Source organism: Dipodomys merriami, unplaced genomic scaffold (assembly GCF_024711535.1).
Source record: "Dipodomys merriami isolate MVZ:Mamm:240054 unplaced genomic scaffold, mDipMer1.0.p SCAF_10, whole genome shotgun sequence".
Lineage (NCBI taxonomy): Eukaryota > Metazoa > Chordata > Mammalia > Rodentia > Heteromyidae > Dipodomys > Dipodomys merriami.
In genome coordinates, this window is record NW_027202271.1 from 52758651 (window position 1) to 52772090 (window position 13440).

At 42.6% G+C, this 13440-nt stretch overlaps 1 protein-coding gene and 1 pseudogene across 2 annotated transcripts in view; one reads left to right on the forward strand and one right to left on the reverse strand.

Moving 5' to 3' along the window:
• Positions 1-13440, reverse strand: part of LOC138806065 (putative tetratricopeptide repeat protein 41) — a 57161-nt gene that overhangs the window by 17524 nt on the left and 26197 nt on the right. For both annotated transcript variants that reach the window (XM_069991578.1, XM_069991568.1), the window contains exons 8-10: positions 11017-11215; positions 9732-9910; positions 1955-2094 (exon numbers count right to left, since the gene is read on the reverse strand). In XM_069991578.1, the coding sequence (XP_069847679.1) occupies positions 1955-2094; positions 9732-9910; positions 11017-11215 (518 nt within the window). The remainder of the gene's footprint in view (positions 1-1954; positions 2095-9731; positions 9911-11016; positions 11216-13440) is intronic.
• Positions 6912-8707, forward strand: LOC138835935 (phosphatidylinositol-glycan biosynthesis class F protein pseudogene; annotated as a pseudogene).

Genomic DNA, 13440 nt, shown 5'->3' on the forward strand with positions numbered 1-13440 from the left:
AGAAATCTTTATAAAGATGTGTAAATGGGGTCAGGGACAAGGCCTTAGGAAAATTTGAAGATCTTGGTTTTTAAATAAAAACAGCTTTCTTTGTCTGTGATTGTTTTAGACATGTCCACAAACTCAACTAAAATCAGTAAAAATTTTATAAGCTTTTAAAAAGGGCAATAAAATATCACCCTAAACACAGGAATCGTTATATGTTATTGGAAAAGCTTTTATTGTATTCAATAAAGGCAAAAGTCAGTATTTCAGAAAAAGCAAATCAAAACTGGGTGCTGGTGGCTCATGCCTGTAATCTAGCTCTAATCTGAAGACTGAGATCTGGGGACTGTGGCTCAAAGCCAGCACAGGCAGAAAAACCTGTGGGATTCTTTTTTTTTTTTTTTTTTTTTTTGTCAGTGTGGGGCTTGAACTCTGGGCCTGAACACTGTCCCTGGGATCTTCAGCTCAAGGCCATCGCTCTACCACTTGAGCCACAGTGTTACTTCTGGTTTTCTGGTGGTTAATTGGAGATAAGAGTCTCATGGACTTTCCTGCCCAGTCTGGCTTTGAACAGTGATCCTCAGATCTCAGCCTCCTGAATAGCTAGGATTGTAGGTGTGAGCCACCAATGCCCAGCTCTGTGAGATTCTTAGCTCCAATAAACTACTCAAAAAAAGCCAGAAGTGGTGCTGTGGCTCAAGTGGTAGGAAGCTAGTCTTGGGCAAAAGAGGCTCAGGGACAGTGCCCATACCCAGAGTTCAAGCCCCAAGGACCAGGAAAAAAAAAATCACAGCTTCTGGGGCTCAGCCTAATAGTATGCATCTGGTATCCCAGCTAATCAAGAGCTGGAGATGGAAGGATCATAGTTCAAGGCCAGCCTGGGTAAAAGTTCATGACTTTATCTGCAAATCAATCAAACAAACAGAAAAATAGGGCATATACCTGGAGGCTCTGATTAGAAAGATCCTGGTTCCAGGACAGCCCTGGCAAAATATTTGAGAAACTTCATCTCAATGAAAAGAATTGGGCATGATGCAGCACAATTGTCATTCTTGATTCAGCAGAGCATAAATAGGATGATTGAAATCCAGAAGTGTATACTTAGGGAGGAAATAAAACCTAGCAAAAATAATCAAGAGCAGCTGGGTGCCAGTAGCTCACTCTTGTTATCCTAGCTACTCAGGAGGCTGAGATATGAGGATCACAGTTCAAAGCCAGGCCGGGCAGTAAAGTCTGTGACTCTAATCTCCAAGTAATCACGGAAAAAGCTGGAAGTGGCAGTGTGGCTCAAAAGGTAGAGTGCTAGCCTCAAGCACAAAAGCTCAGGGACCATATCCACACCCTGAGTTCATGCCCCATGACCGACAAAATAAATAAATAAAAATAAGTAACCAGAGCTGGTGGCTCATGCCTATAACCCTAGCTACTCAGGGGGTTAAGATCTGAAGATCATGGTTCAAAGCCAGCCGAGGCAGGAAAGCCTGAGAGACTCGTCTCCAATTAACTACCAGAAAACCAAGAATGTAGCTGTGGCTCAAAGTGATAGAGCACTAGCCTTGAGCACAAAAGCTCAGAGACAGCACCCATGCCCTGAGTTCAAGCCCTATGACCAACAATAAATAAATAAACAAATAAAATAATAGAACAAAAAAGGGCACCGTTAAGTATCTGCCAAGCAAGTACAGGCTGTGAGTTCAAATTCTAGAATTACCAAAAGCAAAAATAAAAAAAGGACTTGGGTTATGGTTCAAGCCCCGAATTCAATCTATCACACACACACACACACACACACACACACACACACACACACACACACACACACACACCCCACATACAAAATCAAAGCCTCCTCACTGATGAACAAATCAAACAGAGGACTATCTGTAGACTAAGTCATAAAGAAACAAAGATAAAAGACGTTTGAGAATATCCAGAATAAAGCTTGAGGATGGGCAGTGTTTTGCTTTACCTGCATGAGCATGTCCTCAGCACTCAGGAACAGCTCTTCCGCTTCGTTGGTCTTGCCCACATGCTTCAAGAAACTCCCAATAAACAGCATCAGTCGGCATTTGTCAGTGTTATTAATCTGTAAAAGTCTGCATTCCAGCACTGGGATGAAAAGAAAATGGAATGATCCCAAAACCTCCAGGAAAGGAGCACAGTGCTCAGCCTTAATCCTCATGCAAAATTCAATCCATGATCCCAAATTCCTATTCAAAGGATCAGCACTTAGCTTACATTAAGGTCTACATATATTACCAACTGTTTTCATCTATGACATAAAAAATAACCATACCATTATTGAATACCTTGGTGTGCAAATTTTGAAATCAAGAATCAAGAAAAAGTATTTAGATACCTCAATCTACATATTGCCATAATTTGCATTTCGGGTAACTTTCAGGCCAAAAGAGAAATAATGATATCTCTTACACAATTCTGCCCTCTGTTGCAGCTATCTTAAATAGCTGGCTTTGTTTTTATTTTCTTCATTTGTGGGCTGAACATATTCCCATATCAGATTTAAAATGTACTACAAGCCAGGCACTGGTAGCTTATACCTATAATCCTAACTATTCAGGAGGCTGAGATCTGAGAATTATGGTTTTGGAGTCCAATCCTGCATAGGAAAGTTTGTGAGACTTTTTATTAATTACCAAAAAATAAAAGCTGGAGGTGGAAAAGTGACTCAAGTGATAGAATACTGGTGAGCAAAAAAAAAAAAGAATCTTAGGGACAGCACTCAAGCCCTGAGTTTAAGCCCTACTGTGCACACATGAGCAAGCATACACACACGTACTGCAGCAGAACTTTATTAAAATTTAACTACAAACTCCAGAACACCTGTTATGAATCCTATACATCATATATATGCAGTATAGATTTGCATCTTGGTGCTGCAGATAGAGCCTGGTCCCTTACATGCACCAGGCATTCTTGGAACTAGATCTTGGAATTGCTGGCTTTAGCAGAAAGAAAACATCAAAACAAAACAAGATGTGCATAGGAAAGAGAGAGAGAGTATGTGTGTTTATACCTTTCACATAACAAAAATAAATAACAAAAATACATAATAAAACTTTTGAACCACCTAAATGGTGGTCCAAAGTGGTTACTTGTAGAACTTCTCCTTTTATATGCTCTAGTACAGAAACTTCATTTGCTCCTGAGTTACATCTGAAACTGTGTGCTTGGCACGCATATACTCCTCATTCCTCAACTGTCCCTTTGCTCATGTTGGAGGCCTGTGCACCCTCCCTTCTTCCTCTGTCTGCTTTCCCATGGGTCACTGCCATGCCTGAAGTAAATACATCTACAGCACCTACTGTGTACCAGACAGCACTGTAGATTCTGAGCAAGCAGACCAGGCTACAGCTTTCAGCACTGAAGCCAGCTAGAAGCCAGTGTGCTTCAGAGCCAAGGGAGATAGATTACCTCACCGCTACGTCATGACATTGGTCCAAAGTGGCCATCCAAGCAAAGGGGCCTGAGGCGGGAATGAGAACCAAGAGGAAGAACTGGACACAGAGAAGCATCAAACCCCCTGGCAGCCACTAGAGCAGGCAAACAAGGGTAGCCTGGGAGAACAGGGAGGCCTCAGGGCATCTGCACATTCCCTGAGGGGTTCTTGGGTTCAGATTCCTGTCAAGGACTCTTGTTGGAATAGATGATGGCCATTACTGCTTTGAATCCTCCATTTAGCCATCCCCTGTATTACCACATGCCTATAACATCCCTATAATCCCAGCTACTTAGGAATTGTAAGCAAGATGATTTTAAGTTCAAGGCCAGTCTAAGCCTACCACCACTACATCTCAAAAATAAAATACAAAAACAAAAGGGATGAGCACACCAGTGCAAGACCCTGGACTCAATGCTAACTTCCACAAGAGGGGGAGGGGTTGGCTTGGCTTGTTCAAAAGCCCAGCCTCCACCGGCCACACCCTCACATTCACTCAGCACCAACATAGACAATGAAGTTGTTCCTATTCTAAAACTAATATGCATGCATAACAGAGAAAATTGAAAACAGAAAAATACACCAAAATGTAAAGACTGCTCTAACTGCATCAAAGATCACCTGTTTACACACTGCTGCATGTGCTTCTAATCTTTTGTGTATTGGTATTTCTAAGTATTAATCCTTTGCCTTCTCTGTATAGTATGCATATTCATCACAGCTGCTCAATTGCCCTCTAATTGCTTCTGGTTTTCTCAGGGTCAGTTGGTTGGTGCTGTTTGGTTTTACAAAGAGAAACTTTATGTATCTATTTAGACAGATTTATCAATTAGGTTGTCCATGATTTACCTTGTTGCTTTCTTGCTTAGACTTAACTATACTTCCTTACAGAAAATATAATTTCATTTCTTTCTAATCCTTCTGGAAGTTATTTTGGTATAGTTTTAACTAACCTTCTTACCAAATAGTAAACCACTATTAAAAACAGTGGCTTATTTTTGTAGGCTTGAACTCAAGAATCAGGGTACTATCCCTAAGCTGGTTTTTGCTCAGGACTAGTGCTGTAGTGGAGTCACAGATCCACTTCTGGTTTTTTTTTTGTTTTTTTTTTTTTTTTATCGGTCGTGGGGCTTGAACTCTGGGCCTGGGCGCTGTCCCTCAGCTCTTCAGCTCAAGGCGAGCGCTCTACCACTTGAGCTACAGCGCCACTTCCGGTTTTCTGGTGGTTTATTGGAGATAGGAGTCTCCTGGTCTCTCCTGCCCGGGCTGGCTTTGAACCGCGATCCTCAGATCTCAGCCTCCTGAGTAGCTAGGATTATAGGCGTGAGCCACCAGCACCCGGCTGGTTTTTTGTTTTTGTTTTTGTTTTATTTTTGTTTTGTTTTGTTTTGGTGGTTAATTAGAGTTAAGAGTTTCACAGACTTTCCTTCCTGCTAGGCTAGCTTTGAACTACAACATGATCCTCAGATCTCAGCCTCCTGAATAGCTGAATTATAAGCATGAGCCACCAGCATCCAACATAATCTGTCTTTTACAAACTGAAACTCAAATAGCCAAAGATGATGTCTAGAACCATGTCTACACAGCTGAGATGCCATTTTGTTCAAGTGAGCAGTCTATTTTTGTTTCCAGGAGTATTTTGTAAATTATCATTGGTTCGTAATGTGTTTAAATAACTTGGTATTCAAATTGCTTTCATTATTTTAAAACTCTCATATAATCTATTGTTTCTCCAATAATTTCAGAATCCTTTTTTTTTTTTTTTTTTTTTTTTGCTAATCTTGGAGCTTGAACTCTGGGCCTGGGCACTGTCCCTAAGCTTCTTTTGTTGTTATTTTCTTTTTTTTGTCAGTCATGGGGCTTGAACTCTGGGCTTGGGCGCTGTCCTTGCGCTCTTTAGCTCAAGGCGAACGCTCTACCGCTTGAGCTACATAACCACTTCCGTTTTGTTGTTGTTATTAATTTTTTTTTGTCCCTAAGCTTCTTTTGCTCAAGGCTAGCACTCTACCACTTGAGCCACACCACTTCCAGCTTTTTCTGTGTATGTGGTGCTGAGGAATCAAACCTAGGGCTTCATGCATGCAAGGCAAGCAATCTACCACTGAGCCACATTCCCAGCCTCAGAATCATTTTGAAAAATTTATATTTTTTAAATCTTTAAGTAGTTGTACAAAAGAGATGCCATTCAATAAAATTTTGAAAATTTTGAAATGTGTTAATCCATTGATATTTTCATTAAAGTTTTTTTTATCGATAACTCAGTTGGGGAAGAATGATGATTTACAACACTGAGTTGTTCTGGACAAGAATATGTTTCAGTCTCCCTGTATACTGAAATTGTAGTTTCTGCATAAATAAATAAAATGAAACAAGTGCTCGTGGCTCACAACCATAATCCAAGCTACTCAGGAGGCTAAGAATTGAGGATCAAAGTTCAAACCCAGTCCAAGCAGGAAAGTCCATGAGACTCTTATCTCCAATTAACTACCAAAGAGTCAGAAATAGAGCTGTGACTCAAGTGATAGAGCATTAGCCTTGAGCACAAAAGCTCAGGCTCAGCACCCAACCATTGAGTTCAACCCCCAGGACTGATATAATGAAACAAAATAGAGATTATATATATTTCTTGTTGAATTTGGTCTTAGTTCACATTTTCTGGGATCGGCTCCCAAGTAGTCACGACAACCTGGTATTTTTTATTTACTTCAAACTTCTGTTAAGACCATGTAGTGTCACATATTTATCTTTTTCCCTCATTGGAAAGCTCTCTGCCTAGTATGATGATTTTTGCCTAACCTACCTCAAAAGCCACCTGGAGAACAGCCAGCCATCTGCCAAGATGGACCCATTCCCAGAACCCAGCATTCTGCCCACATCGAGCGTCCTGCCTCCAAGACCTACCATGACCTTCTCACACATGCTCCCTGCTCCAGTCTTTCTTCTCCAGTCTTTGTCCAAAAATGCAACTGCAGCCAGAAATGGATTTTCCTCACTTTGATACGACCCAGAGTTCCAGCCCCAAGCAAGAGACAACCCATAAAAAATACCCCAAGCTCAAAGTGCTTCCTCCTAATCATCTATTAGATTATTAATCATCTATTATTAGATTCCATTCAGAATGTGGTGCTCGAGGAGGGGAAAAAAAACAACCAGGAGAGTTAAGTCCAGGACTCCAAACTGTGTATTATTTCCAATTTAAGAGCTAACATGATATTCCCCTCCAGCCACCAGGGGGCAGCAAAGGACACAGTCAAAAAGAACTAATTCTCTGGATGTAGGCACTACATTCAAACCAACCACAAGAAGCCCACAGATACTTCTTGACTCCTTGCCTACTAATGGTACCTTTCAAAAACTGATGTCTTAAAGGAGCTTACTTGAAATTACCAGCGGTCAAAAGTATGAATACCCTATTAATCTCTCAGAACAGAAGGGAAAAATAAAGACTGAGGCCCCCCAAAGGATAATGATAATTCACCGCTTCCTGAACGGGGAGAGGTGGGGATGGTAGCTCAGGAGATGATCCTATACCCTGTGAACCAGACCTCTCCTACCTAGCAGATCCACTCCCCTCACCACAAGCCCCTTCCTCCCACTGGTGCTTTGGGGAAAATTAATTTTCAAGGCTTTGGGTCGTGAACTCCTGAACCCACTTGCTTTAAAGAAAGACAGAATGTCCACCAACACTCTCTACTAGAAAAGGAGGGCAGGGGCTGGGTGCCCGTGGCTCACGCCTGTAATCCTAGCTACTCAGGAGGCTGAGATCTGAGGATTGTGGTTCAAAGCCAGCCCAGGCAGGAAAATCAGTGAAACTCTTATCTCCAATAAACCACCGGAAGTGGCGCTGTGGCTCAAGTGGTAGAGCGCTAGCCTTGAGCTGAAGAGCTGAGGGACAGCGCCCAGGCCCAGAGTTCAAGCCCCATGACTAAAAAGAAAAGAAAAAAGAAAAAAAGAAAGAAAAGGAGGGCAGGGAAGAACTGACAGATAATTCTCCAGATTTCAAGCTAGAAAACGGGGTTTCTCTAGGAATTTTTTGTTTGTTTTTGTTTTTGTCAGTTGTGGGGCTTGAACTCTGGGCCTGGGCACTGTCCCTCAGCTCTTCAGATCAAGGCCAGCGCTCTACCACTTGAGCCACAGCACCACTTCTGGTTTTCTGGTGGTTTATTGGGCCTTTCCTGCCCGGGCTGGCTTTGAACTGCCATCCTCAGATCTCAGCCTCCTGAGTAGCTAGGATTACAGGCGTGAGCTACTGGTGCCTGGCTCTTTAGAATCCTTTGAAAGGATCGTCCAGGTAAATATCTTGCCTTAGTATCCCTCCAGGACATACTAGATCAGGGTAATGTGTGGGTAACATAACTGTTGTTAGAAAAGGTGGGGGGAGCCAACCGTCAAGAGAGCCACTGTAACATAATATGTAACACTCCTATGGCTACTCCATGGGATTCCTGTTCTTGTGACTCTAATACATGTGTCTATTGCCTCAATGACAAGAGGGGAAAAAGGTGGGCATTCATATGGTCCTGAAAGGATGGATCCCATTGGCCAGGGTGAGGGGCAAGGCAGGAATGCGACCTGCCATACTGTACTGGGTAGTCATAGTCCTGCTTTATGAAGGTAGAGAGAAGAAATGAGGGCCCACAAGAGACAAGAGAATGAATATGAAAGGTTTCATGGGGTCTACGGCAGCCGGTTGCACCTAATGCTATAACTAACCAAGAAAGCATCATGACAGTGATATCAAGGAGCTATTTTATATGCATCTTTTGTGCATATTTTCCATTATCCTAAGCACCTTCACTCCATCATTCTTCTTGGAGAACTTTTCAGTATTAGAAACGCACTTGCTGTGGTTGTGCATATGCTCTGTTTCTGTAACTGCCGTCAATCTCCTATTATACTTCGTAGTGAAACCAAATGTATCCTCTAAAAGAAGTTCACTGTCATATAAGGTAGCCAAATTTTTTTAATGCTGTATCGACTTTTTAATATCTTGTCTTCGTTCATGTGATTTTTGTTCTCTGTGGAGTGCCATTATTAGAGCTGGTGTTGGAAACATTTTCACTTGCAGTTATTTTGTCTACTTTTACTGTTGTACCTTGTTTTTGTTTACTAGGACCAAACCTCAAAGCATGGCTAAGAGTTTTCAGTAAAAATGGAGTTAATTCCATTTGGGAGAAGAGTCTCCAGATCACTACTATTTCTAGTTTTGTAGGTGCATGGCATGGAGCATTTCCTATCCCACTGGATTGGGAAAGACCATGACAGGTATAACCCATCTCCTGTACACTTGGAGCAACCTTTGGCTACGTGGCTGGCTTTATCATTTCACCACTCTGGATATACTAGAATAGAAAGCAACTGACATATAAGAACAATTAAGAGGAGCAAAGGAAGAAGATAATTCTTTGTGCAGATTCTGCAAGAGATGTGCCGAAATGTAGATGGTCAAAGCCAAGCAGTTCCATTTACAGCACTGATTTTTATGTAGTTTCAGTGATGTGATTGTAGCTTATTAAACTGTGAAACCCCCGTGAGATTGTACCTTCTAGTGGAAATAAAGTAGTTATAATAATAAAAAAAAAGTATTTCATGGATGTAAATCTGAAAAATGTGGCCATGACTTAAGCACATAGGACAAGGAAGGAATATAGTGAAGCACAGGATTGCTTGCTAAGAGAAAGGTTTTTTAAGGGTCTACAATAAACAATATTTGTATGCTGGGCATGATGGGTCACACCTGTAATCCTAGCTACTCAGGGGGTTGAGATATGAGGATCATGGTTCAAAGTCAGCTGAGGCAGGAAAGTCTGTGAGACTCTTTATCTCCAATTAACCACTGAAAAAAAGCTGGAAGTAGAATTGTGGCGCCAGTGCAAAACACTAGTCTTGAGCAAAAAATAAAGTTCAAAGACAATACTTGGGCCCTGAGTTCAAGCTCCAGGACTGGCACACGCACGCAGAAAAAAATGTATTTATACAGATGGCTTCATGCTCATATTAAAGTACCCCCCGCAAAGCCTTGTGGACATCCCCACTCACTTCAACAGAAAGATTCTGAATGGGGCTCGTTTATGCTAGAAAATTCTCACACATTGCACTACTCGATGACTTCTTTCCAGTGCAAATCTCCAGCCTACACCCTCCATCACCTGGTAAACAGCGCAGCAAGAGAAAAGAGAGACGCTATGGCGACATTAACCCTTGTTTCCAGAAGCCATTGGCTTTAATTTGGGAAGGAATGATTGGGTTGGTGATTAATTATGGGAGGTAGTGTTGCTCACGGTACCTGACAGCGTACATCTCTTCTTCATCTTGTGGCACTCGTCGGCTTTAATCTTGTCCACTGAGAGCATATAAGCTGCCGAAGCATCATAGCCAGCTTCCAACAATATATTCCAGTAGTGGATGAAGTGTAGCCTTGTCCACAAGCTGGGGCTTTGGATCTTCGAGATAAAGTCTGTGATACTTGTGACACAACATATGAATAGAAATATGTTTAGTACTTTTTGCCTTGAAGGAAGGTGTTCTCATAACTACATTTCATTAGCTTCTTTTCAAACTTCTTAACTAATAATACGTTGGTTGGACATCCAATAAATACCAGCCTTTTACTCTTCAGCAATTGGAATCAGTGTTCCTCGTTTGCCCAAGATGACTGTCCCTTCCTCCTGGATTGATCTATACCAGTCAAAGGGGTCTTTGTGTATTGCTTTTCAAAGTCATGTTACTGTCAATTACTATCCAGTAATCGTCTAGCTCGCACAAGATGGAAAGGGGCTTGAGGGCTGTATCTTATGTACCTTCTGCACCTACCTTCTACCACAATGTGGAAGGTAGGATGGGGCACCAATGGGTGTATGATGAATCAGTGGCTAAGTAGTAAAGAAGGAAGAAGCAGGGCAAGAGAGGGAGGCGGGGGGGGTAGGGGGGAGAGAAGGATGTATTAGAAAAAGACAAGATGAACACCGGGGGTCCCAGCAGGACCACATGGGCCATCCTTTCCCGACTCTTGTTCTTGTCCTCTGCTCTCCAAATGCCAGCTTCCTTTGAAAGGAAGAATGCATGTGGAGGGAAAAGAGAAAGAGAACTCTGAAGAACCAGATAGATGAAATGGCGTAAGCCAGGTGCCGGTGGTCACCAGGTGCCAGTGGCTCACGCCTGTAATCCTAGCTACTCAGGAGGCTGAGATCTGAGGATCTCGGTTCAAAGCCAGCCCAGGCAGGAAAGTCCGTGAGAGTCTTATCTCCAATAAACCACTCAGAAAATCTGAAGTGGCGCTGTGGCTCAAGTGACAGAGCACTAGCCTTGAGCTGAAGAGCCGAGGGACAGCATTCAGGCCCAGAGTTCAAGCCCCAAGACCGACCAAAAAAAAAAAAAAAAAAAAAAAAGGCATGACTGGAGGATCCATCAATCAGCAGCAGAAGTGGGTGCCAGGTGATGATCGCATCTGAAGGAGACTGAGGAGTTACAGAAATATGAATGTACCTTGCCCAAGGGAACCACCAGTGACTGAATACAGCTCTGATAAAGGACAAAGATACACTGGCCTTCTCACAAAGGGAGATACATACCTGGGGCTGGTGAGAAAGCTGCCCAGCCCAGCCCAGCACCCGCTCATCTTCAGATGCCATGGCAACTCTTGATAAACTCTCCAAAAACCGGTTTGCCGCTGGAAGAATCTCGTCAAGATTTGGTGAAAACGTATTTTTTTCTGATTTGCTGGGTTCAGAAATGTATACGGACTGCTTTCTCTCACAGGAGTGATTACGCCTATTTAAATATGAATTGCAGTTTAACACCTCTAACTTCTTAGTATATAAAAATAGTATAGCAGAAATCTGACACTTCTGTAAATATAACTAGAGAAGGGAAAGACAAGTTAGCTTAAATAGGAAAGTGAATTCTTTTTTGTTTTGTTTTGTTTTTGTTTGTTTGTTTGTTTTGAGCAGTCATGGGGCCTGAACTCTGGGCCTGGGCACTGTCCCTCAGCTCTTCAGCTCAAGGCTAGCGCTCTACCACTTGAGCCATAGAGCCACTTCTGCCTTTTTCTGCTTATGTGGTGCTGAGGAATCAAACCCAGGGCCTCATGCATGCAAGGCAAGCACTCTACCACTGAGCCACCTTTCCAGCCCTGAAAGTGAATTCTTATCTATCAGTCTGAGTTTCCCCCACCCCCTCATAAGAATTAATTCTACCAAGGGTCACTGGTGAGCATGTTGGATTTTTAAGTTGTCTTCCCTTCCCCCAAGAAAATACCAGTGACCTCTTTTTCTAATTTAAATGTAAAGCTCAGTTATTCCTAATCATTTTCAAGGAAGTGGCACTGTGGCTTAAGCGGTAGAGCGCTAGCCTTGAGCTGAAGAGCTCAGGGACAGCACCAAAGCCCAGAGTTCAAGCCCCACAACCAACAAAAGAAAAAAAAATGATGTCTTCCTAATCATTTTCAAGCATAAGAGGGTGAGCATGACGCATGAATCCATTGCTGGCTGGTGGATATTGGCTGAGGGGGAAATGAGCAAAGAGATGGCAAAGTTGACATCAGAGCCAGGATGGCTCTACTTAAGAATAATGGATCAGGGCTGGGAAGGTGGCTCAGTGGTAGAGCGCTTACCTTGCATGCCTGAGTCCCTGGGTTCGATTCCTCAGCACCACATAAGCAAAAAGAAAAAACCCGGAAGGGGTGCTGTGGCTCAAGTGGTAGAGCACTAGCCTTGAGCTGAAGAGCTGAGGGACAGCGCCAGGCCCAGAGTTCAGACCTCACAACCGGACCCAAAAAAAAAAAAAAAAAAAAGAATAATGGATCATTCCCAGAAGAAATGGACCTGATACAGCATGCTACCCAGGCACAGGCTTCTTAAGAAGTAACAGAAGGGTTTTGTTTCATTAAATTCTGGTGAGCTTTATCCATAAAAACTAAAATAGACATATTTGTGGGGGTTTTTTTGTTTTATTTGTTTTTTGTTTGTCAGTCATGGGGCTTGAACTCTTGGCCTGGGTGCTGTCCCTTAGCTCTTCAGCTCAAGTCTAGTGCTGCTCTCTACCACAGTGCCACTTAGAAATATTTTTAAATTTTCCACTTGACACTTTTAACTATTAACCAAAAGGAAGCCATTACTTAAATAACTATTCTGCATTTCCACTAATTGACTTCCAGCTCACCCGCACACTTGGAGCGACTGTGGTTGAATATGTTGGTGTACCAATCGACCTAGATGTCAATTAAGCACATACAGTGCTTAAGAGACTACTGAAGGAAAAGAAAACTCTTTCTCACTAGATATGGCAAGGGCATTTTGTGAGTAATAAATTGGAGAGTAGGAAAGGGAATGTGAGAGGGAGAGACACACACACAGAGTCAGAGACAGAAACAGAGAGAAAGTGGGTCCAAAATTACCCTGAGACCAAAATTTGGAGTGTTAAATATAACAATTAAAATGTACAGAACAGGGCTGGGAAGGTAGCTCAGTGGTAGAGCGTTTGCCTTACATGCATGAGGCCCTGGGTTCGATTCCTCAGCACCACATAAGCAGAAAAAAAAAAAGCCAGAAGTGGCGCTGTGGCTCAACTGGTAGAGCGCTAGCCTTGAGCTGAAATGTTGAGGGACAGCGCCCAGGCCCAGAGTTCAGGCCCCACAACCGGACCCAAAAAAAAAAAAAAATGTACAGAACATACTGGGCTCACTGGTAGAGCATATACTCTGTTGTGTGAAGATCCTGGATTCAATCCCAGCACCGAGGAAAAACAAGGTGCCAAATACTTTCATGAGCAATGATCTCAGCAGGAGGACATAAATATGAGGCCCCCTAATGACAAAAGAAGCTAATTAAAATCGGGAGACCAGATAACTTGTCGAGTCAGCACAGGGCTGGCAACTAAAGCAGCATGGTTAATTCACATGTTCTGATTGAATCCCATGCTCTTCCAGCTACCTATGGGATATAAGGAATGGTTTGACCTCAGCATCATCTTTGTGTGCAACGTGCAGTCATGTTCTC